This window comes from Cebus imitator, unplaced genomic scaffold (genome assembly GCF_001604975.1).
Source record: "Cebus imitator isolate Cc_AM_T3 unplaced genomic scaffold, Cebus_imitator-1.0 Scaffold28, whole genome shotgun sequence".
NCBI classification, from domain to species: domain Eukaryota; kingdom Metazoa; phylum Chordata; class Mammalia; order Primates; family Cebidae; genus Cebus; species Cebus imitator.
The window spans coordinates 8,001,182-8,026,108 of record NW_016107343.1 but is presented as its reverse complement, the minus strand read 5'-3'; the positions used below and the strand labels follow the sequence as shown (position 1 = coordinate 8,026,108).

At 48.3% G+C, this 24,927-nt stretch overlaps 1 protein-coding gene across 1 annotated transcript in view; it reads right to left on the bottom strand.

The window, feature by feature from the left end:
• POU2F3 (POU class 2 homeobox 3) overlaps positions 1-24,927 on the bottom strand; it is an 82,465-nt gene that overhangs the window by 38,496 nt on the left and 19,042 nt on the right. Inside the window, exon 3 of the mRNA XM_037736749.1 lies at positions 13,242-13,276. Within this exon, the coding sequence (XP_037592677.1) occupies positions 13,242-13,276 (35 nt within the window). The remainder of the gene's footprint in view (positions 1-13,241; positions 13,277-24,927) is intronic.

Below are 24,927 nucleotides of genomic sequence, written 5' to 3'. Positions count from 1 at the left end.
TTTTTGAGACAGAATCTGTCACCCAGGCTAGAGTGCAGTGATGTGATCTTGGCTCAATGCAACCTCTGCCTCTTGGGTTCAAGTGATTCTCATGACTTAGCCTCCAGAATAGCTGGGATTACAGGCGCACGCCACCGTGCCTGGCTAATTTTCGTATTTTTAGCAGAGACAGGGTTTCGCCATGTTGGCCAGCCTGGTCTTGAACTCCTAGCCTTGATCCACCTGCCTCAGCCTCCCAAAGTGCTGGGATTACAGGCGTGAGCCACTGCACTATTTCTTTAAATACAGGTTCTCTGGTGAAGGAAAACGATATTTCATTTACAAAACCTGATTTGTATACAACACTTCAAAAAGCACCCTGCTAGGTACAGTAAGGCATGCCTGTGTTTGCCTGGCCCGGGCTGAGTCTTGCATGACTTTCTTATGACTGCTCTAGCAGTGGCTGAGTCAAGCCCAAGGCCACAGGCAAGAACACTCAGAAGAAGGCCAGCAGTTGGGGGAATCTGAGCAGCGCTGCCATCTAGAAACGGAGGAACCAGAGGTCTTTGGAGCCTCCCAAGGGCAAAGCTAAGAAGAAGGGGAGAGCTAGAGCCACGTGGATATGACAAGGGACAACTGGAACCAATATTGCTACAAAATTGTTACAATAGGAACAATAACAACTCACATTTATTGAGTGTCTATTATGTCCAAGACACTTTACACTCAAGATCTCATTGAATCCTCCTCCTAACAGCATTATCAGGTTGATTCTATTTTTCCTCTCATTGAACAGAGGGGGAAACTGAGGCATGGAGCATATAATTCACCAGGTTACACAGATTCTGTTGGTGGAGCCAAGGTTCAAAGCCAGGTCTGTGCAATGCCGGAGCTCAATCTGCCACCACACTGTCCGCTATAGGACTGGAACCAGGGACAGCCCACAGCAGTCTATGCTGACAAAGTGTATGGGAGGAAATATTAGTAGATGCCAGCGCAGGGGAGGGAGGGGCTGCCAAGAAAGGAAAGCACAACAGGATGTAAACTCAGGATCTTCAGCAGCTGGGAGCCAAGAGGGCTTTGGTGGAAGAGGGGGGGAAGTCTCAACACTTGATCTGAACACAAGCATCAGAGGTCCAGGAGGGTATGGGGGCCATGAAGGCAGTGGTGATTAGTGGGACAAGCTGGATTTGGAGGCAACAGACCTGCATGGAGCAGAGCCCCTGTGATCCAGCAGTCTCCGGGTAAAGGGAACAGAGCAAGTCCCAGCTCCGCTACTGAGTTGCAGGCCACTCAGCCATCCTGAGCCTCAGTTCTCTTCTTTGTTAAATAAGAGTAGTAACACCCACTTCACACAGTTCTTACGAGCGGAAAAAACCTATTGGCTTAGAGAAGGCCTCTGGAAATTGTCAAGCAGAGAGGGACATAAAGCTAGATGTGACCTGGTATCGGGTGGGAATCGTACAGGTACACAGAAACAGCACCTGAGCCCCAGGGCGGCCTCCAAAGTCACTGGAGGGCCAGACTAGGGGGAAGGAAGTTTGAGGTGGAAAAAGCTTATTTTTAGCCAAGGCAGTGACTCTCTGGTTGGTTACCAGAGCTGCAGGCACAGCCCTCTCTGACTTGGGGGCAAAGAGAAAACCAGGGCCCGCCCCCTCCCTGCAGGCACACACAGGCAAACATTGCCTCCTCCCTGGACCCTTCTCACGCACAGGCCCAGGGAGGCGGCTTCTTGAAGGGCCAGGGAACCCTCTTTGGGTGGGAACCCTTCTTCACCCCACCCTTTACCTGGCAACCCTCCCTGAGCCTGCAGATACTATCTCTACCATCCCAGCTGGCAAGCCCCAGCCAGGAGAAGTCTGCGGGAGTCGGTATGAGTGACAGGGCTTTGGAAACATGGAAAAGTACTGGACACATGTCAAGTGAGCAGCTCTGGGTAACATAAGGTCATGTTTCATTTGCAGGAGTTTCTCTCTCTCTCTCTCTGTCTCTGTCCCCTTTCTCTCAAAAGCAGTCGGGTATGATAGAAAGTCAGACAGGCCTCTTAAATCTGAGCTCCACCTTGAGCAAGTTACTTAACCTCTCTGAGCTATAGTTTCCCCAGCTGCATAATGGGAAGAATAATGCTTACCTCACCAGGCTGTTGTAAGGATTGATTAGGTAATCTCAAATGAGATATCACCTATGTAAATTGCCTGGCGCAGCACATCAACTTTGGTTTGAATCCTGGCTCTAAGCAAGTTGCTTGACCTCTCCTAGCCTCAGTTTCTTCATCTTTAAAATGGAAATATAAAATCTACTGCTCTGGGTGTCTATAAGGTTTAAATGAGATACTGCATGTAAGGCAATCAGCCCAGTTCCTGTTATAAACTAAAGGCTCAATAAATGGTATTAACTTTCCCTGTTATTGTTTGGGGCTAAATCCAGCTTCCCTTTCCTCGGCCTTCTCCCTCCTTTGTTCTCACTGTTCTGCACCCCACACCTGAGCCAAGAGGAGCATTCCATCTCTGCTACCCATCCAGAATGCAGGCACAGCTCATGCCACTGGTGGAGCTGGAACCAGCTAGGCCCAAACCCCATGCCACAGTGGGCTTTTTGGTGGTGTTTGGGGCTGTCTGGTAAACCAGCAAGTACTAGGCATAGGCTTCTGGAGTACCCAGACAGCCGTTCCTGTTCCTCTGTGCTGTTCACTAACCGGCTCGCCACAGAGCTTGGTCCAGCCAGTACTGGGGCTGCTGCCCAGGCTACAAACAGGAAACAGCTGACACCTGAGCCTCAGGCCAAAGCACTCAGCAAGGCTGGCAAAAGAGGACAAATTCCCACCTCTCCAAAAACAAACACGTTTACCAACTGCTTCCCGCCCACGCTTGCGGAGGGCAGCGAGGCTGAGACTGGGAGATGATGGATCCCAGAAAAAACTTACCTTTCTAGTAGCATCTGCAGCTCTAACCTGGTGCAAGCCCAGCTAAGTAACCACACAGGGAGAAGGGTGGGAGAGAAAATGATGGGCTCTCATTCATCAGAAAATAATAAGAGCTAATGTTTATTGGTGGTATATTATATGCCAGAAATTATTCTAAGTACTTTATAGATCTTACTATTAATTCTTACGCCATCCCTAGGAAATAGATACTCTTACTGTTCTCATCTTCACATGAGGAATCAGAGGCACAGAGGAGTTGACCAATACGGGCAACGTAACCCAACTACCACATCACTCGGCCTCCTGAGACAAGCAGGCAGTGGGATGAGGAGAACCACAGAGCCGGGAGCCTGGCAAGCCGGCTTTAAATACAGACTTCTCTGTGAACAGTGTTATGACGGGAAAATTCCTTAACCACCCAGTGCCTCAGTTTCCCCAACTATGGAATAGGAATGATACCCACTACTTCACAGGGTTGCTATAAATATTAAACAAAAGAATGTATATAAACCCTTTTATGCTCAGTGCCTGGCACACAGAGTTCAAGAAATACTTGATTATTACATTATCTTGACTACAATGGGGACATCGCTTTGGAGAAGGGAGTTATTATTATTATTATTACTATACTTTAAGACCTGGGAAACATGTACAGAAGGTGCAGGTTTGATACATAGGTGGTATACATGTGCCATGGTGGTTTGCTGCACCCATTAGCCCGTCATCTACATTAGGTATTTCTCCTAATGCTATCCCTCCCGTAGCCCCCAACCCCCAACAGGCCCCGGTGTGTGATGTCCTGGAGTTATTTAATCTTGCCAATTATCTCTTGCCTGAAAATTCTGCTCCACACCCACCTAATCACTCAATCAGCCCAGCTCATTCCCCGTGGGGGTGGTGCTGGTTTACACACCCCTTGCTCTGACATTTTTAGGAATTTTTCAGACCCATCTCCCTCATTGCATAGACAGCAAGTAAGTTCTCTGAGGGCAGAGGCTGTGTGCGTTCTTTCTGGGGTTACCTTTTCCTGCTGCAGGGAAGGCCTCCACTTTCCACTGCCTTGTATTTCTATGTGGAAGGTCTAGTCATACCTGGCTGTCTGTCTCCCGGTAAGAGAAACGACTTATGCCCTTGGTGGGTCAAGGTCAGTTGTTCTCACTGGGGATGACAGCTACTGCGGGAGATGTTTTCTGAAATCTGGTTTCTCTGACTGTCTTAATAATTAGGAGGCTTGGCTTGCATTCATTGGGCAGAAGGCAGGTATTCTAGACATCTTGCACTGCAGAAGACAGTATCAAACAAACACTTATTTGTATCCCATACAGCTTTTTACATGACTTTCAAGTGCCCCACTGGACATCTGTGTCAGTGAATAGCCTGCTCTAATCAAATAAGTCCAAAACCCAAGTCTATTTTTTTATATAAACACAAAGTATCTTTTGCACACCCTTAATACGCATTTTACCCAGGGATGCCATTTTCTGTGTTAATAGAGGAAATATTAGATTTGGTTGGAGCTTTACCAAGAGTTGTTGAACATTTTGAAAGCCCGTGGCTTTTGAGCAGCCAGGATAGCATTCCAGTATCAGCCTGTATTTGTGTCTGTCACATTCATAGAGGCATGAGCATCCCACTGCCTCATTAAACCTCTTAGGGGAGTGTGTCTAAGGATATATTTGCTGAAATATACATTGTTTTATTACTACTTTGCTGTTTCCTTTTTATTCAAATTAGACCATATTACTGATACATATATATATGTGTGTGTGTATACACATTTTTTTTTTGAGACGGAGTCTCACTGTCGCCCAGGCTAGAGTGCAGTGGCGTGATCTCAGCTCACTGCAACCTCCGTCTCTTGGATTCAAGCAATTTTTGTGCCTCAGCCTCCTGAGTAGCTGGGACTACAGGCATGAGCCGCCGTGCCTGGCTAATTTTTTTGTATTTTTAGTAGAGATGGGGTTTTACCATGTTGGCCAGGCTGGTCTCAAACTCCCGACCTTAGGTGACCCACCTGCCTCAGCCTCCCAAAGTGCTAGGATTATAGGCATGAGCCACCATGCCTGGTCTATGTTTTCTATAAATTTCACTCTAGGATACTAAACGGGTATTACAGGAGCCTCATTACAAGAGACACTGGGTCTGATAAAACTGAGAACATCAGGTTTAGAAGGAGGTGGAGGTTGTGGCTTGGCCCCATCTGGGCCTTCTGTTCAAATCTGCCTGTTGACTAGGAGGGTGCTTTTTAAATTTTTTTTTTTCTTTTTTTTTTTTTGAGATGGAGTTCATCTCTGTTGCCCAGGCTAGAGTGCAGTGACATGATCTTGGCTTACTGCAACCTTGCTTCCTGGGTTCAAGTGATTCTCCTGCCTCAGCCTTCTGAGTATGCGCCACCATGCCCAGCTAATTTTTTTTGTATTTTTAGTAGAGAAGGGGTTTCACCATGTTGGCCAAGCTGGTCTCAAACTCATGGCCTCAGGTGAAACACCTGCCTGGGCCTCCCAAAGTGCTGGGATTACAGGCGTAAGCCACTGTACCCAGTCAGGAATGTCCTTTTAGATGTGTGTTCCACCAGTTCTATCTGTGCCTGGTGGCTGTGTTTAATTCTGCAGTGAGGTCTTAGAAAGCCCGTGTGGCCAAACATCAAAACCATATCTCCAACACAGCTCCATCTGTCAGGCTCCTGCATCTACATTTCTGCTTTGATATTTTGGAAGTGAGGGAGAAGGTATTATAAACTGACCCTGAAAACCCAGCTGTACTGCTTATGGTTGAGCAAAATGTGGTTTGTTGGCTCCTGATCCTCTTCTCTTTCTTAGCCTGCCCCACCCTGCCCTACCCCACCACCCCCGAATCCTGGGTCCACTAGGAAGTACAGGACTGGAAGCTGGATGCTGGAGCAGAAGCAAGCGATCCTCAGGAGAACAAGCGTCTTCCAGTCCTCAGTTCTCATCCTCCCAGGGAGGTCTCGGAGCCTCCCTCCTGCATACTGCAGCCACTACCTGGAGGCTCTATTCTCCTGGCATGGCCCTCTGAACCAGCCCCACCAACATGAGTGTAGCGCCGTGGCTTCCCTCTCCTCTATGGCAGATGCTACATCTTCCCCACTGGGCTGGGAGCTCCTGTGGGCAGGGACCGTGGTGTACTCTTCTCCATCTTCCCAATAGTCAGCTAAGTGCAGGTTGGTGGAACTGAACAATCCAACATGGTCTATTCATTCCCTCCCTTGTTCTCTCAGGCTCAGTGGCTTTGGTGCCTGCTGTCCTGAGGCTGCTCCTGGGGCCCGAGGCTTACTCTGCCATCACTGCAGACCCTCCATGGCCAGCTCTAGGACCTGGCACTGCTGCCCCTGCATCTCCCTCACTGGCCTCCCTGGAGAGGCCTCTCCAACATGCTGGGTCCTCAAAGACTTTTCCTTACCTGAATCTTGTTGATTTTAGAGAAAATGTCCCATCGAACCAATTAATTACAAGTCAATTTGTACTAGGAGCAGCGAGAGAACCATGGTAGTTGCTCTGTCACATTCAAGAAAACAACGATGGAAAATCCCAGTTGGTTTAAAACTAAACGCTACACTGGGGCACACCAGGGCAATGCCTCAGGACCAGCTGGCACAGGTGTCCAGAAACAGGCATGGGAGAGCCATGTATTGGTACAGGTGAGCTTAGAATGCTGCCAAGCACGGGCTGAGAGGAAACCCCAGGCCGCTGATGCCCAGCTCATGGGGCAGGAAAGGTGAGGACAAGGACAGCTGCCTACTTGCTTCAGAATCTCTTCTGGCCTCACAGGACTTTTGGGAGGTCTTCAAGCAACACAATGCTCAACAGCATACACAGAACACTGTCCGGATCTGCCTGGTGGAAACCCACGGCCCTGGATGATGAGGTTCCAGAAGTTACCGGAACAGAGCAGGTGTCAGGCCACCCAGGTAGGCACTTGTCATTTTGGAACCCCCAAGCTCCTTTAATCCCATTTTAACTCCCAGTGTTCTTCTGAAGTTAGCTGTTGGCCCAAAGAGCAGGAAACAGAATGGAGGGACTCCAGGCGAGGACAGCTGTGCCCGGGGCTCCTGAACGCACTTCCAGGGCACTCAGACCTCCTTTCCTCCCAGAAGGGCCCTCTTCCTGCTCTAGGCCAAACTGTCTGGGGTCCTCCCACTGCCACCACCACGCCCCTCTTTCCTTTCTCTTGCACTGCATCTCCTAGCTTTCTCAGGCTATACTCACTCCAGCCCCCTTCTCCACAAAAGCCTTCACTTCACACTGCCTCCATCTTAAGTCAACATCTTCATCTCTTCATCACCCTGTTCCTCGAACGGGAATTCTACAATCCAAGTCTCCATCATTGCCTTAACTCCTACCCACCCCTCAGCTGCAGCAACCTTGACATCCACGTGCACTGTGGACCAGACAGACAGCACGCTGAAGCCATCCCCATTTGCCTTACTGGCAAGTCCCCAGCCAGCTTTTAGGCTTCAGACTCTACTGTATGGCTCCACATGCTCTGATGCCGTTGGCTCTCCCCACCTTCCTGAACATCTCTGCTTTGTGAGCATGGATCCCCTCCCGTCCCTTTGACCTTCCTTCCTAGTTTCATCTATAGATATCCACTTCTCAGTCTGCTTAAGTGCCCTTCTCCAGGTCTGTCCTTGGTCCTCTTCCTACTCTGCACATCCTCCCCAGGAAACCCCATTCCCTCTCATCGCTTCATGTGATATAATTCAGTGGCAACTCCCCAGTACGCGTCTTCAGTCCTGCCTGTCTCCTGGGCTCCAGATCCAAATTTCTCACCATGCGAGAGAAATGAGCACCTACCCAGAGCTCACTCTCTGCCCTTCCTTCTCCTCCCATCATCTGGACAAGTTTGCTCTACCTCCTGTCTTCTTGATGGTGGGTTGTGGTCCCACCAATGTTCAGCATCTCAAACTAGAATTCTCAGCCATGTTTGACTCCTCCCTCTTCTTTGCTGTCTATGTCCAATCTGTTGCCAAAATCTTCCTGATCTTATCTCAGAATTATCTCTTACAGCTGAGTCTCTCTGTGCCTACTGAAATAGTAATAATAGTACCAAATATACAGTGTATGTGTTCAAGATACTTGTCTAAGAGGTGCACACACATCACTTGACCCTCACAACAACCCTGTGAGACAGATATCATTATTCTCCCCACTTTACAGATGAGGAGATTGAGGCACATGGAGATTGGAGAACTTGTTCAAGGTCACATGGTCAGGTAGTGCTAGAGCCAGGATTCACACCCAGGCAGCCAGACTCTGGGTTTGTGTGCATAACTTTCCTTCTTTTTTGAAACAGAGTCTCAGTCTGTTGCCCAGGCTGTAGTGCGTGGCATGATCTCGGCTCACTGCAACCTCCACCTCCTGGGTTCAAGCAATTCTCCCTGCCCCAACCTCCCAAGTAGCTGGAATTACAGGCCTCCACCACCACGCCCAGCTAATTTTTGTATTTTTTAGTAGATTCGGAGTTTCACCATATTGGCCAGGCTGGTCTTAAACTCCTGACCTCAGGTGATCTGCCCGCCTAGGCCTCCCTGAGTGCTGGGATTACAGATGTGAGCCACCGCGCCTGGCCTGTGCGCATCACTTTCTTGCTGTGTCTCCATCCTTCGCGTTTCTGGCTACAGCAGCATTCCACTGGGCCTCCTTGCATCAGTTCATCACTCATCCTCCCTTGCCTTCTCACCCACACTCCCCTCCAATGCTCTTCCAGTAAATGAAACTAGTCATGCTGGAGAACACCTAGTGTCTCCTGCCCGTAGAACAATCCCCAGGCTTTTCTGCTAGGCATTCGACATCTTCATAGCCTGGCCTAACCCACAAAGGGAGACAACTGACTATCTCCTAGGCCTGGAATATTCTTGCCAGCCCTCTCTGCTAGTCAAAGCTCTAGTCTTCCCCACGCCCACTTCAGACACCATCTCCTCTGTAATATCCTTAGGCAGTATCCCGGAGCTTAGCATTCTCATGTCTCTCACAGAATTCGCTATGCATCGTTGCAATTTATCTTGTTACAGTGAACATCCCTCTATCCAGCACTTCAGAATGGCTGCATATTCAAAGCTTGAATGGATGGCCCCAGATCCAGCCTACTGGGTCCCTCTGTTTCAGCCTCTAGATTTCGAATGATTCTTTTCGCTGGCTCAAACATGATCGTAAAGGCTGGAAAAATTCCATGTGACGTATTTCCCTTCACCCTGTACAGCTGAAAGGTGATGTTCTTCCTCATTTCTCTCCAATGGAAAAATAAAAAAATAAAATGAAAGTAGAGTGGAAGTCAGAGTCCAACTAACCAGCCAAAATATGGCAAGAGACAAGTAATGACGCCACAACATACGGACTGTGCAGGGCCTTAGACAGCATCTCAGCCAAGCTTCTCCACTTTATTCATCAGGAAACAGAACCCCAGGAAGAAGAAGTTTGTATAAGGCAGAAACTAGTGAGGGACAGACAGCACTGGAACCCAGAACTTCTGAGTCCCGAGTCCCTATCCGGGGGCTTAGCCTGCTGCCTCTCAAGTCTGTCTCATCTGTCCTGGGGATAGAGGACTAGCCTTGCTCTGGGGCCCTTGATCATCCCACACTTATCCCCCAGACAGACTCAGGCTGCCTTCCTGGGACCAGGAAGTGAACAGGCTTAGTGTGGAAACTTCCCGGTGAGTCAACGTTCCTTGCTCCTGCAACTTCAGGACTGCAGTTTACCCAGAATCTGGCTGCACCAACTGGCCTGGGGCCTTGCAACAGGCGCTTCACCCAGGGCAGTGGCTCTTCCTCTGTTCCCCGTGTCTGTAACCCCGTGTCTGTGTCAGATGCAGAGGCTGCTCCTACACAACCATTCTTTCTTCCCCTCCCCACTCCCTCTACCTCCCATTTTCTCCCAGTTAGTCATGGTGAGGTCATACTCAATCTCTGTCTCCCAGGCCTCTCCCCAGGAATAGTGTGTAGACACAGGGAGCATCAAGGCCTCCTGGGAAAAATGGGCTCTGGACTCAAAGAGATGTGGGTTCAAATCCTGGCTTAGCCAGTCAGCCAATTGTGTGACCTTCATCAGGTTATTTAATCTCTCAAATCTCTCTCTGAAAAAGGTGGGGCTGCCTGGGAGGCAGTTTCCTTACTTGTGAAATGAGGATTGTATCGCCTACCTCACTGATCTAGAGTGAGAATTAAAGGAGATAGGGTGCTAAGAGCACTTGCCGCGAGCCTGGAGGTCAGCAGGTTTTAGTTTGCTTTCCTTGCTGTGGGGTATGAGGGTGTGACCCTCCAGCAGGGGCCTGGGAAGTCCTGTGTGCCCACCCGCTGGCCTGCAGGTCAGCTGGTGTGAGTGTGAGCAGAGGAGAGCTCCAGACTGAGTGTATAAATGAACGTGACTGGGCAGAGTATCTCTTCCTCCAAAATTCCCCCCACCCTCTTTAAAGGAAAGTTCTGTCATGTCTGTTCTTGTCAGTGATGAGAATCCAAACCCCTCCCACAAGGACAACCCACCTCACAAGGCTCATCCAAGGGAAACAAACTCCAGCAAGGCCCACTCCCGGCAGCAGCCACAGAGTGGAGAGGGGAAACCACACCCCAAAGATGTTCCAAGGGTCAGGGGCCTCCCTGCATGCTGCCCAGGGTCAGAGGGGCTGCTTTCATCCTTCTCTCCAGCATAAGTGTGTCTCAAGCTTCAGCCAAATCACAAGGGCAGTCAAGCCCACAGGGCCACCTCCCAGCGAGGCTGGCCTTGCCTTGTCCTGGTGTGGGAGAGGCTCCTCCCCATGCATCTCGTCCAAGGGCCTGGAGCCAGGAGAGGTGGGGCCTGGGGCCAGGAGAGGTGGGCCCTGGGCTGGGGAATCGTGAGTCCTCAGGGCAGAAAGCACAGGGCTCAGGCCACATCCCAACCTGTTTAGGATCAGGATCACAGAATCCATCAGGATCACACAATCCTTGGGAATCTCTTCCATTTTCCTGCCCTTGAAGCAAACCTAGCCAAACTATCTCTGAGATAAGAAGCTGTCTCTCATTTAAAGGCTTTGAGTGAGACGCTGACTCTACAGTCTCCCTCCCTTGGTAGTTGTTCCAGTGTTTGATAAACTGCATTGGCTGTAAATCCTTCCTCTCCGTAGCTAACTTAGCTCTCCTTTTAATTGAAGCCTATCTCAGGTGTAAAGGGAGGGTGGTTGGCTTTCATTTGTTAGCAAACTCCCAGCCTTCCTGATGAATGACACTGCAGAATTTGCCTGCCTAAAAGGTGTTGGCTTAGGACTCAACATTATCCTTCTCTCTGACTGTAAAGGATGTACCCAGAATTAACAGCCTTTTAGGAAATGTTAATAGTGACTTCAGGCCAGGCACTGTGGCTCACACCTATAATCCCAGCACTTTTGGCAGGCTGAGGAGGGAAGATTGCTTGAGCCCAGGAGTTTAAGACCAGACTGGGCAAGGTGGTAAAACCCCATCTCTATAAACAATACAGAAAATTAGTCGGGCATGGTGGTGCATGCCTGTAATCTCAGCTACTTGGGAGGCTGGGGTGGGAGGATCACTTGAGCCCAAGAGGTCAAGGCTGCAGTGAGTTGTGATTGCACCACTGCACTCTACCCTGGGCCACGGAGTGATACCCTGTCTTAAAAACAAAACAAAACAGTGACCTCAAATCATTCTATAGATAAAGGAGAGGAAGAACTTCTGTCTGCCTTTGATCTCCAGCCCCCATCCTAGACTTCTGTCTAGATCTGGACTCAGGATATCAGAATCCAGGGGAGGAACCCCTTTCCCTTCCTTCTTGCTGTCTCCCTTTCCATGTCACTGTTCTCTAAAAATTCCTACCCATCCTTTAGAGATAGACTCAGATATCACCTCCTCCATGAAGCCTGCTCTGAGTTCCTGGGAAGAATGAACTGTTTCCATTTCTATTTGATTTTATGCTTTTTACATACCTCTGGTAAAACATAAATGAGATTGTATTATAATCATTCACTTAAGAGTCAAGCTCTCCCTCTCCCTCTCTATAGACATTCTACCCAGTCCTCATACTAGACTTTGAGCTCCTTCAAGACAGAGGCCATGTCCTAATTTTGTGTTCCCATACCTGGCATAGTGCGAGTATTCCCCACTGCCAAATTTATGGAATAAATTAATTTTTTCAGTTGAGAAAACTCAGACCAAAAATATTAACGAACTCGAGGAAGGTTATGCAGCTAGTTAGTGGCAGAAATGGGACCCAAACCCAGGCTTTCTACTCTGTGTTTAATTCTTACCCCTCTGCCTCACTCTAGGACCTCCATGACTGCTCCCTGCTTGGCTCCTGCTTAGCCTTTCTCCTCCCAGCAAACCCTCCCACTCCTGCCATCTGCTTCTGACATCACAGCCTGCCCTACCTCCCACCCCGCCATCGTCCCATCAGCCTCCAACCTCAAGGGGCAAGTCCTCTCAGCTTCTCCCTTCTCTTTACACATCCACACCCGTCTGTCCTGCAGTCTTTCCGACACCACCCAGAACCCTCTCTAAGTAAGTCTAACCTCATTCAACTTGGTTTCCTTGCAAGGCACCAAGTACATGTCTATGTTGCCCCCGGCCTGGTTACCTGCTCTTTTTTGAGCTCTTTCTGTCTGTTTCCCACTATGTTCCCTTTTTTATTTTTATTTTTTTTGAGACAGAGTCTTACTCTGTCACCCAGGCTGGAGCGCACTGGTTTGGTCTCAGCTCACTGCAACCTCTGCCTCCTGGGTTCAAGTGATTCTCCCACCTCAGCCTCCTGAGTAGCTGGGATTACAGGAGTATGCCACCACGCCTGGCTAATTTTTATATTTTTAGTAGAGACAGGGTTTCACCATGTTGATCAGGCTGGTCTTGAACTCCTGACCTTGTGATTCGCCTGCCTCAGCCTCCCAAAGTGCTGGGATTATAGGAGTGAGCCACCGTGCCTGGCCGCTTCTTTCTTTAAGTCAGGAATTCTCTGCGGCAACCCAGGCACCTCATCCTTCCTGGCTCCATAAATTCCTCTGCACACAGTCAGTTCATGCACACATCCACTCACCCAAGAGGCAATTCGGGCAAAGCAGGAAAAGAGCTGTTGTCTTAGATTTCTGGACCACATGGGGCACAAAGTTCACCCCTAAACAGGTGTTCCATTTGTCAGCCCTTTTTTGAGAGGATACTGAAGAGACCCCAACATTGGCTCATGGGTTGGGGTGGGAGATTGGGCTCAGGGTCCTTTGATCCTGAAAGCTTGGAGTTTATGAATAAACACCCCCAAACTGTACTTAATCTTGTCTTCCCCATACCAGACAGTATAGGTGTTGCCCAAAATTTATAGAATAAACATTTCTTTCTGACCCAAGTTCTTACCTGCCTGTTGAAATCTAGGCCATTTCGATCATTTCCTAGAAGAGATAAAAATATATGTATATATTAGTTGGTAGCAGGTTTGGAAGAGGCTGAAGGTTAGGAAAAAACTAGGATGTTGAGAGGCGTGGCCATATTTCGCAAAAGAGCACCTGCTTCCCCTGTGGCTGGCATCCTCCTCCTCGACCTGTTTCCTGGAAACGTCTTTGGAAAGTCTCCTCCAGGAAGGTAATCGTCAGGTAAAGGGTCACCTTGGAGGGGAGGCTGACTTATCTGAGGTCACACAGCAAGTCAGAGTCTGTGGGGAGGACAGCTGGCTATGCCAAGTGGAGAGCTCGCTCCACCGCATGCTTCTGTGCCTGGGCTTCCCTTCAGATGGCAGCTGCTATATCCCTCCAAGGACCAAGGGACCAAGAAGAGACCAGCATGGATCCCAAAGGACTCCCTAGGACAAGAAGTCATGCCACTAGCCCAGCCCTCCAGGGGAGATGACACCTAAAGTGTGTCAGCTAGATAGCTGTCTTTTTTTTTCTTTTTTTCTTTTCTTTCTTTTTTTTTTTTTTTTTGAGACAAAGTCTTGCTCTGTCTCCAGGCTGGAGTGCAGTGACGCAATCTCAGCTCACTGCAACCTCTGCCTCCTGGGTTCAAGCGATTCTTCCGCCTCAGCCTCCCGAGTAGCTGGGACCATAGACACGTGCCACCACACCCGGCTAATTTTTTTGTTTTTTTTAGTAGAGACGGGGTTTCACCATGTTGGCCAGGATGGTCTCGGTCTCTTGACCTCATGATCCGCCTGCCTCGCCCTCCCAAAGTGCTGGGATTACAGGCGTGAGCCACCGCGCCCAGCCCCGCTGTCTGTTTTTTTCTTACCCTCAACTTTTACCATAAATCTTGGGCTGAAAAAGTAAATATGTGCTTAATAGAAATATCATTCCATGACTGGGCAGGGTAGCTGACACCTGTAATCCCCCATTTTGGGAGGCCAAGGCAGGAGGATCACTTGAGCTCAGGAGTTCAAGCCAGCCAGGGCAACGGAGAGATCCCCACTGCTACTAAAAATACAAGCATGGTGGCACATGCCTGTAGTCCAGCTACTCAGGAGGTTGAAGCAGGAGGATCACTTGAGCACAGAGGTAGAGGCTGCAGTGAACCCTGATTGTGCCACTGTACTCTAGCCCGGGCAACAGAGTGAGACCCTGTATCAAAAAAAGAAAAAAAGAAGAAGAAAAGCAATGCTTTTTCATTCAGAAAAAGTCTAAAGTAGTGGGAAAATCACTCTACTGAAAGGAAGCCATAATTAATATTTCTGTATATTTTATTTATTTATTTATTTTGAGACAAGGTCTTACTCTGTCACCCAGGCTAGGGTGCAGTGGCGCCATCCCAGCTCACTGTAACCTCTGCTTCCTGGTTTCAAGCGATTATGCCTCAGCCTCCCTAGTAGCTGGGATTACAGGCACCCTCCGCCACACCTGGCTAAGTATTTTGTATTTTTAGTAGAGATAGGGTTTCACCAAATTGTCTGGGCTGGTCTTGAACTCCTGACCTCAGGTGATCCACCTGCCTCGGCCTCCCAAAGTGCTAGGATTATACGCTTGAGCCACTATGCCCAGCCTATGATCTTTTTTATAATTTTTTTTCATGAATATATACCACTCTGTATAGACTTTTACCCCACTTTTTCCAGTGAGCATCATAAATATTTCTCCTATGCAATTAAGGAACATCATAAATGCTTCTATACTTATAAATATTATTTTAATTGCTACATAATATTCCATTATATGGATATACCATGATTTGCTTAAACATATACCTATTGTTAGCGGATTGTTTTCACTCTTTGCTATAATAAAACTTCCTATTCACATAGCTCTCCAGGACTGGAGCTGCCACACAACCTTCCTTTGGGCCCCCTGTATTATTGGCTCTATAACAGCAAGGAAAATAATTATTTATTAAATACAGTACACTCAGAGCCCAGCACTGTGCAGCATATGCATATATATGTACATATATATATGTATATATGTATATATATTAGGAGCTCAAAATATATTGGTTGAATGAATGAGTAAACACGTTCAAAACTCTCAAGATAGCTTTGGAATAAAGTCCAGATTCCTTGGCACAGCGTGGAATTCCCCACATGTTCTGTCTCCTGCCTACATTTTCTGCTCTTATGCCACTCACAATCCTACCTTACCTTCTCTCCCAGGCACCCTGAGCTCCAGCCACACAAAGTACTCACTCATGTCCTAAGACACCACGCGCTCACGTCACCTGCCTCCGTGCACTGCTCCCGGGCATGAAGTCAGTCCCTCTCCCCTCTGGAATCTGGGAGGCCTCTCTGCTGGCCGTGTGGCACTCATTGTGTCACTCCCTCTTTGTCTGTATGTTTCCCTCTCCTGCTAGTCTATGAATTCCTTGAGAGCTGGATATGACACCATTTTTTTTGTGTCCTCAATGGCCACAAAATGACCGCACTTCCTAAGAGGGATCAGGGGCTCAAGAAACACCTGAAAGATGAATGAGTGGGGTCTAAGATAATTTCCTTTTCCTCGGCTGTGTCCTAAACAACCACGGGCAAGTGCTGCCCTTTACTGGGTGGTCATGAGGTCATGAGGCATCTCTGAGAGCAGGTGGTCTGGCAAAGTGGGAGCAGAGGATGAAGGGCGATGGGGTCCTAAGCAAGAGGAAGAGGTGAGATGCAAAATGATCTCTGAGCAAAGCCTGGCTTTCAGATCAGCTATGATGATACATACGATCTGCTAAGGGAGCTAAACACAGGAAGGACCCACAGCCACAGTAGTTGTGTAGCAAGGGGTAGATGAAGGTGAAATTGCTTTTATCTTAAAAAAAAAAAAAATCCCTTTGTGACATTGTGATGTTGTAACATTGGGTTAATAAAGAGTAATGTTCAAAGACTTGACAAAAGAACAAATTCATTAATTCCGCAAGTATTTACTAAGCACAGTCTATGTGCAGGGTACTATTCCAGGCACTGGGGAGATAATATTGGAGAGGATGGAAGTCGCTGGCCTCATGGAACTTCTTTTCTAGTTGAGAAGACAGAAGAGAACTAAGCAAACAGAAAAGCACTGAATGGCAGGATTAGAGTACAGGGGCCAGCCAGGGCCTCCCGGGAGACTGGCCCCTGGTGCTCCAGGAGAGCAGAGAGTAGTGCATGACTCAGCCCTTGTCACTCAGGTAAGAGAGCTCTCAGGAGACATGGCCTCCCTCATGGCTCCTAGCCCACGTGTCTAGGTGTAGACATAGGGATATGGCTCATAGCACAGTAAATGGGTAGAGAGTATCTGAGGCTGATCAGAAACAGGATGACCTGGGAAGGCCACTCAACGCCACTGAAGGAGGTGACATTTTCTCCGAACAAAGTGAGGACCCAGTCTTTCAAAGGCCTGGGGAAAGATCACTTCAGATGGGAAGACTGGCTCCTGAGGCAAAGACAGGCTTGCACGCTGAGGGACAGCAATGACGTCAGCACGGCTGGAGAAAATAGTGATGGAGAGTTGGCGTGGGGTCCGCCAGTCGGCTTGTGATGAAGACTGCAATTTTCAATCCAAGCAAGATGGGTTGATCTGAGGGTCCTGAGCAAAGGAGTAACATGATCTGACTGAAGTCTTTAAAACTGCAAGGGTAAGAGAGGAGGAAGGGAGAACAACCGGGAGGCTGCTGCAATGGCCCGAGTGAGAGGGCCGCGGGCTGCACAGGATGGCAGCGGGGGAGGCACTGAGCGGGGCCAGGAGGCACTCGACTGGGAAGCTGACAGGGCCGGCTGACGCGGGGATGTGGAGGGCAGGGAGAAGAAAGGAATTAAGGATGATTCCAAGGGTTTGGGCTTCTTTGATGTAGTGGTGCCACGCGCTACGATGGGGTGACTTGGGGAGGAACTCAAGAGTTATGCTTGGGACATGCAGGATTTGAGATGCCAATTAGATATCCTAGAAGAGGTGGGAAGGTGAGTTTGACTCAGGAAAAGTGTTCGGTCAGGAGGTAGCAGCTGAGTAGCCCTCAGCTTGTGGGTGGTTCCTAAAGCCACAGGACCCAGTGAGGTCACAAAGGAACTGAGCCCAGATGAGGAAGAAAAAGGAATCAAGGGTGGATAATGAGGAGGCACCAGCCAAAGAGGCTGAGGAAGAGTGGGCAGTCAGGTCGAAGGAAGACAGGGCACGTGTGCCACCCTGGGGGGTAAGAGGGGAGGGACTTTCAAGAGGAGGAGATGACATGCGTTTGAATGATACTTTTTGATAGAAAGTAAGAAAAAAAGCATTGTATAACAGTTTGACTTGGAGAAGGTCATCAGGTTTGTGGACAATCAAAAAATGTCTTCACTTTTGATTCCTGTGAATGTCATTATGATGTTGTTTGTGAGACCTACGACACGAAAAAAGTGTGTAAGCACAATTAAAAGATTAATTTGAAAACTCACAAACACAATCAAACATTTCTGTTGCCCTGAAGTTTTGCCGTGGCCCCCTTCTCAAGAGGCCTTTCACCCTGACGATGCACCTGCTTCACTTGGAGAATGATGATGGAGTTTCCCCTTCTCATCCAATTTATTCTTACCTGCAGCAGTATTTCTCATTTTCCTTGTTCCCAGGCAAACTGAATGGCAGGATTAGAGCGCAGGGGCCAGCCAGGGCCTCCCGAGAGACTGGCCCTTGGTGCTCCAGGAGGGCACACAGTAGCGCATGGCTCAGCCCTTGGAGCCCAGGTAAGAGAGCTGTTGGGAGACACGGCCTCCCTCATGGCTCCTAGCCCATGTGTCTAGGTGGAGACATAGGGACATAGTCAATGGAGGCATTAGGTTCCTATCTGGTGATGCTGTTGATTCTCCCTCCAGATCTGGCTGAAGAGGAACCGACGCAGCCCTCACTTTACTGCCAGGCTTGTTCTGGATTTCCTTCTGTGGTCACTGGACTTGTTCCATGGAGCAGCTCTCCCCACCCAGCCTACAGGAAGGCCTTGGTGGTGGTACCTGGGAACTGCAGACTGTGATTTAGCTCATGGGGGCTCTGCTGTGGCCCCAGTGCTCCAGATTAAGGCAACTGGCCAGTCATTCCTGGAATGCTTAAATTCATTCATCTTTGAAACAGCACTAGGTACTCTTCTTTCCCAGAGAAAGGGAGGGATTCAATGATTATATTGTATTAAATACTGGTTCATGATCACCAGACACTTTTCTAATCCTGTAAGACACTGTGTGGAAGAGCAGCAGGGTATATTTAGAAAGAGTCCTGGACCAGAAGTCAGAGGACTGGGGTTCAAGCCCGAGTTCCATCACCACCAAGCTATGTGAACTTGGTCACAGCAGGCACTTCCTGATATCTCAGTCATGATTCTTGTTGCATTCCCTTTCCAGGAATACAGTGAAAAGTGAGTGAGATAAGCTGAGAGCCAGGCTTTTAAACTGCGGAGCTGGGTTCCAGACACCCTAGACCACTCTCCCAAAAGGTGGAGCCTGATCTTGTGTTAAGGACTTTGCCTATGGTGCTCCCTCTGAAATGCCCTTCTCTCCTCCTCTTCTACCTAGAAAATACTCATCCTTCAAGACTTAATTCAAATGTTACATTCTCCAAGAAGTTTATTCAGAGCAAAACAAAGGATTTCCTCCTCTGTGTTTCTGCACCATTCATTTTTTCATTCATTCATTGACAAGATCTGCCTCACTTTGTTGTCCAGGCTGGAGTGCAGTGGTATGATCTCAGGTTACTGAAACCTCCGCCTGCTGGGCTCAAGCAATCCTCCTACCTCAGCCTCCAGAGCATCTGGGACTACAGCTATGTAGAACCATGCCCAGCTAATTTTTCACTTTATTTTTTTGTGGAAATGAGGTCTTATTATATTACCCAGGCTGGTCTTGAACTCCGGGCCTCAAGTGATCCTCCTGTCTTAGCCTCCCAAAGTTCTGGGATTATAGGCATGAACCACTGCACCAGCTCGTATCCCTTGTAGCACATACCATGCTTTTTAGAGTCAGTGGCTTATATGTCTATTTCCCTCATGAGATTATAAACTCCCAGACGCCAGGGTTATTATATCTTGCTCATCTTTGTGCCCCAAGTGTCTAAAACAGTGTCTGACACATAGTAGGTACTAAAGGACCATGTATGTAGTGGACCCAAATCACTGAGAAACTGTGACATAAACTAACCTCTTCAGACCCAAGAAACCACAGGCATCCGTATTCACAGAAACCTGAACACGTTCTATTTCCAAGCCCTGGCTCCGTCTTTGGAAGATGGCTGCCACTGCAGAAAAACCAGAACAGGAGAGAACACATATGGCCAGCAGCATTGTTTTCAGAGTCCAACACCAAAGTCTAATCACGGAGGGGAAAACACCTTCCTGAGGTCACACATAGCCTCAGAGAACCTGAACCAGGACAGCGGCTCAGATTTCTCAACTATCAAACTCACACCGTTCTTTCAATAAATCCAATGCACTGAGTGACGCAGAAAAAACAACCGAGTATGGCTTTCGGCTTTCACCAACAGGTTAGGCTAATGAAGAGGACAGAGGCAGATCAAGTCTGGAAGTGATTCAGAGCAGAGAGCAGAAAGCAATACATAAAAGCAGACCACAGAATCAGAATTAGGAAATATTTGGCAGCCTCTAACAGGAGACCTAAACCAACAAGATAAAATGTAACAGGAACAAATACAAAGTCCCACATTAAGGCTAAAAAAGTGAACTATATAAAATCAAAGTTAAGGGAGGTGGATCTGTATGCTTGGAAATGGTTAAGATGGTAAATTTTATGTTGTCCATCTTTTTTAACTATGATAGAAAAATTTTAAAAAGTAAACCAAAGGTTTTATTAGGGAATTCTAATTTTGACAAATAACGTAAACTGGAAGTCCGCTTTTCAACTTCATATTGGATAGTCAGTTAAAGTAGTCCAGTTGCACAAAGATATGGCCCACTTTTAAGACTATCTGCTACAACATGGAACCTGATAAAGACTGCTTTCAGCAGTACCAAGAACCAGCCACGAACTGGAACCAAGAATAGACATAATCATAGCTGATACATAAGGCAATTAAAAATTCATGTGCATATTTTAAGATACTTTACCATCAAAATTGCCGTGAGAATTAAATGAGGGATTGTTTTGTGTGATAATGATATTGTGCTTAAGAGGGAAGGTGTGTTCATGTTTTAGAGATGCATATTCCCATATTTAGGACTGAACTATTATAATGTCTGCAATTTACAAGAAAATATTCCAGTAATGAGAATGGCAAGAATTTGATGGTTGCTGAGAAGGGGTGATGGGTGCATGGGGGCTCATCGTATTAGTCTCTCCTTTTGTGTTTGTTTGAAAATGTCCAGAATCAAAAGATATTAACAATACATTTATCAGTAAAATACTTCAGAAAAATAGATGAGTCAATCATGCTGAAATGTTCATTATTAAATCCAGATGATGGGTATGTGGCTGTTCATTGAAGTTTTTTTTTATTTTCTGTATGTCTGAAAGTTTTCAAAATAAAAGTTGAAAAAGTTCATTGAGGGAACATTTGAAAGCACCTGGCCCTGTGCCTCATGCAGTCAGTGCTGATATAAATGTCAGTGGTCTTTTCCTTCCTCCCCACACCGTGGTCTGGAAGTGAAGCAGGCTTAGCCTGCAGCTCCAAAGAGCAGAACAATGGTAGGAGCTGTGGGGAAGCAGGCCTCCTCTCAGTATAAGGAAGAACTTTGAAGAAAGTGAAACTGTCCCACAGTGAAGCCTGCAGCTCACAGAGCTCCCCATCTCCAGGAATATTCAAGCGGAGGCTGCTTATTTTAGGGCTGTCACAGAAGTGATGTGTGAATTGATGAGGCAATTTGATAGCGTCAAAGGGGATCTCAAGTGACCTCCCAAATTCCCTCCATCTGTAAGTCTTAGGATTCAATGCATTTGGATGAAACGTACCAGGACTTTTTCTTCCCCTCCCAGAATCTTGTCACTGTCTACAGCATCTGCAAGGAGAGGCACAGGGAAGACCAAAGAACTCTCTTCACCATTTCCCTTGGTCCTGTTTGTTCTGCATACAAATAAAAGATTAAGTACACAAAAGGGAGGGGTGGGGCAAGAAGGGCTCACGAAGGAAGTTCCAGAATCCCCTATCTGGAGGTCTTACGGGCAAATGGATGAGATCTGTGCAAAGCTGGAAGGGCCAACAGCTGGGATCTCTCCAGTCCTCTTTGGGATCTCATGGACCCCTGGCAATCTCTGGGCCAGGAGGCCTCCATGGCAAGAAAGTGGGAGAGGGCATAGACCTAGGAACCCTGGCTCGTAGGGCTGGGAGGGACCGCAGGAGATCGTCCAGGCCTTTGGGAAGATGTAGTTTTATTATTCACCTCATTTTACAGGTGAGGAAACTGAGCCTGAGCCTGAACAAGGGTAAGTGACTGCACAAAGTGAAAAAGCTTTAAAAGCATGTAGGTATGCGGGGAATGATCCTTAGCGGGGGGGGGGGGCAAAAAAACCAAAAAACAAAAAACCATGTCTCCAACCCCAATGCAGTGTGTTCTTCCCACTCTAGCATGACTCCATTCTTGTAATTTTTTTTTTTTTTTGAGACAGGGTCTCGCTCTGTCATCCAGGCTGGAGTGCAGTGGCATGATCATGGCTCACTGCAGCCTTGATCTCCTGGGCTCAAGCCATCCTCCCACCTCAGCCTTCCATGTAGCTAGGACCACAGGTGTGCCACCACAATTGGCTAACTTTAAAAAAAAAAAAAAAAATTGTAGAGACAGAGTCTCACTATGTTGTCCAGGCTGATCTGGAACTCCAGGGCTCAAGCAATTCTCCTGCCTCAGCCTCCCAAAGTACTGGGATTACAGGCATGAGTCACTGTGCCTGGCTCTGGCATCTCTCAAACTCGGAGAATGTCTGAAGACTCATCCAACACCCACCTTAGCCCCCCAACACCAGCATAACCTTGCTCCCACACAGTACCCAGGACTGTGCATCTCCACTAAACAGTTCCCAGTGAGAGGCCAAGCCAGAGGTGGAGGGATTTGGGTTAAATATGAAGAGAACATCTAGGTCCACAGATTTGAATTAAGTGATCAAGAGGGTAAAAGGCACATTAACATTCTAGGGAGCCCCAGGATTCCAGTACAATCTCCTTAGGCCAAGATGGCCACAATAACCAATGAAGTCCTGCAGAGAGAGTCCAAGGATCAGAATAGAGGAGGTGCCCAGTGTCAAAAACAGCCTCCGCCTCTGCCTCTCCTCCTCTTGCATCCATGGACAGTGTGGAGGCCAATCAGCAGTGACTTGAGCTGCCCAGCCTAGCCCGTAACACCAAGAGCTGGGCCTGGGGCCCCTAGGAGGGCCCTGCTTTCCCACCGCCGAGCTGAGCCAACAGCTCAGCCTGGAAGGCTGATTTGCATAGCTCTGGCAGCCCTGGGATGTGAGTTTGCCTGGGGAGCAATTCTCTGGGTGAGGGAGGTGGAAGCGCCAGAACTGTTCAAGCAGGATTTTTCACTTCTGCCTGGTAAACAACGCAGAGAACATTCGGCCATGGGGCCGAGCCTCTCCCATTTCTGGTTCTCTTCTCACCAGCTCTGCTTTCCAGTATAATCCAGTAGGACTTCCAGTGACACTACAGGACCACTTGGCACCTTGCTGGCACTTCCTGGGAGAGCAATCAATAAGCTACTGCGACCTTGGAAGCGCTCCTGAGCAGCCAGCCACCAGAGCAAACGGAGAGGCTTCCAGCGTGGTCATTTAAGCCAGCCCAAACCAGGCTTTCTCCAGGATGCCCCCCGACACGATGCCTATCTTTTTTTGTATTTGAGATTCATCCAATGAACTGGGAAGTGTGGTCTAATGGTTACAGTTCTGTCCAGAAAACACACAGTAAACTAGGTTCTAGGGTCCCGTCGGAGGCTCTTTTATGCTGCACTTTGGTGAGTGGCTTCATCTCTGTAGCCTTCAATTTCCTCTAAATATTATATTAAATCAAAAAGTTGCTATCTCCATTCCTGCCGCTTCCTTCTTAGGAGTGAGGAAATATTTAGGAAGAGCCTGAAAGCAATCCTTGAAGTCACCTGAAGAACAAGAGCCAGAAGGCCCCATGAGGGACTGTGGGAAGAGCACTGGCTTAGGAGTTGAGAGGTCTGGGTCTTATTTCTCCACTAGCTGAGAGTCCTGAGTCAAGCCAGTGTGTGGATAGCAAATGCAAAGACGTCACCTGTGTGCAAGCCATGCCCAGGGCAGACATCACTAATGGATCCTGGCTTTCCCTTTTCCTTCCCTAAACTCAGGCCTCAGCGACCACCAGAGATGACCAGAATTAGTGCTCCTGAGGACACTCACTTGCTGCTCCAAGACTGGATGATCTCCTAGGTTCTCTCTACCCCTGACAGTCTGTGGACTGGGTTGCAGGGGGTGGGTTTCATGGTTTAAAGCTTATACTTCTCTACCCAGAGGAGAGTCAATGTGAACAACCTCAGGGCTCCCTCGTGAGCGCCTATTGGCATCCTGATGACTTTGCTTCACATGCAGTCATGAGCGCAAACCCTGAAGCCTGCTCTCCAGGCTGGTCCCACAGATACCAGGAGGCTAGGGCCATGCCACAGGGGACAGGGGAGCTCTGCTGCACCTGCCTTTGCTAAAGAGAAGCTCAGCACCCCCCCGGTGTCCGCCTGCAATTTTTCATGCCATTTTTGGAGAAAGTGAAGGTTCCTCACTAAGGTCTCCTTTTTTGTTAGGAGATGTACCCCACATTTCTTCTTGATCTGAGCTGCCTCCCATTCAACAGGAGATTCCCCCCTCAACCCCTTCTCCTGTTGGTCACACTCTGATGCTGCAGTCATGGAGACAGGGGCAAAAGTGGCAGCATGGTCAGGGCTAAGTGGAAGGAGCATGCTGAGCAGACGGCACCAGGTTTCAGAAAAGAAGTGTCCAGGCACTCAGGCCACTGCTTCAAGGAACGGGGCCAGAAGATCCAAGTTCCCCATCAAAACCTCAACTCATAGTCCCCTGGCCTTGGAAAAATAGTAAAAGTCCAACTTCAAAGGAAGTTAAGTAAGAGCTCTGTTCTAGTGGCATCCAAAAACACATCTCAGAGAAACACCCCATCCATATGCTGTTTTTCTATCAGAGCTAGAGAGGGACCAGAGACTCCTAGTTCTGGACCCACCATTTACAGGTAAGGAAACTGAGTCCCAGAGAGGACATGTGAAGTGCTACAGGTCACATGACCAGCAAATGGCAACATAGGGACAAAATCTCTAAGCTCCAATGTCCAGACTTGGCTCTCCCCACGACAGCCCATGCGGTTCTTTAAACATTGATTCCAGACCAGCACCACCACAGCCCTACCCTAGCCTTGCCAGGGGAAGAGGCTCAGAGAGGTTTAAGGTTAGTAAGAGTCCAAGGGGCTCTTTCCTAGTCCTCTCCCCTAGGCTGAGGAAAGTGGGAGTGAGAAGGGGGGAAAGAAAGAGCAGGAGGAGCTACCAGAGGCACAGGATTCAGTTGGGCTCTGGCTCTCACGTAGGCGCAAAGTATCCTCAGTGCAGCTCAGAGGGGTGCTCAGACCTGGAGATGCTTTCTCACATATGTAAAACAACTCACACTTTTGAAAACTGCTACAGAGGCCGGGTGCGGTGGCTCATGCCTGTAATCCTAGCGCTTTGGGAGGCCGAGATGGGCGGATCACCTGAGGTC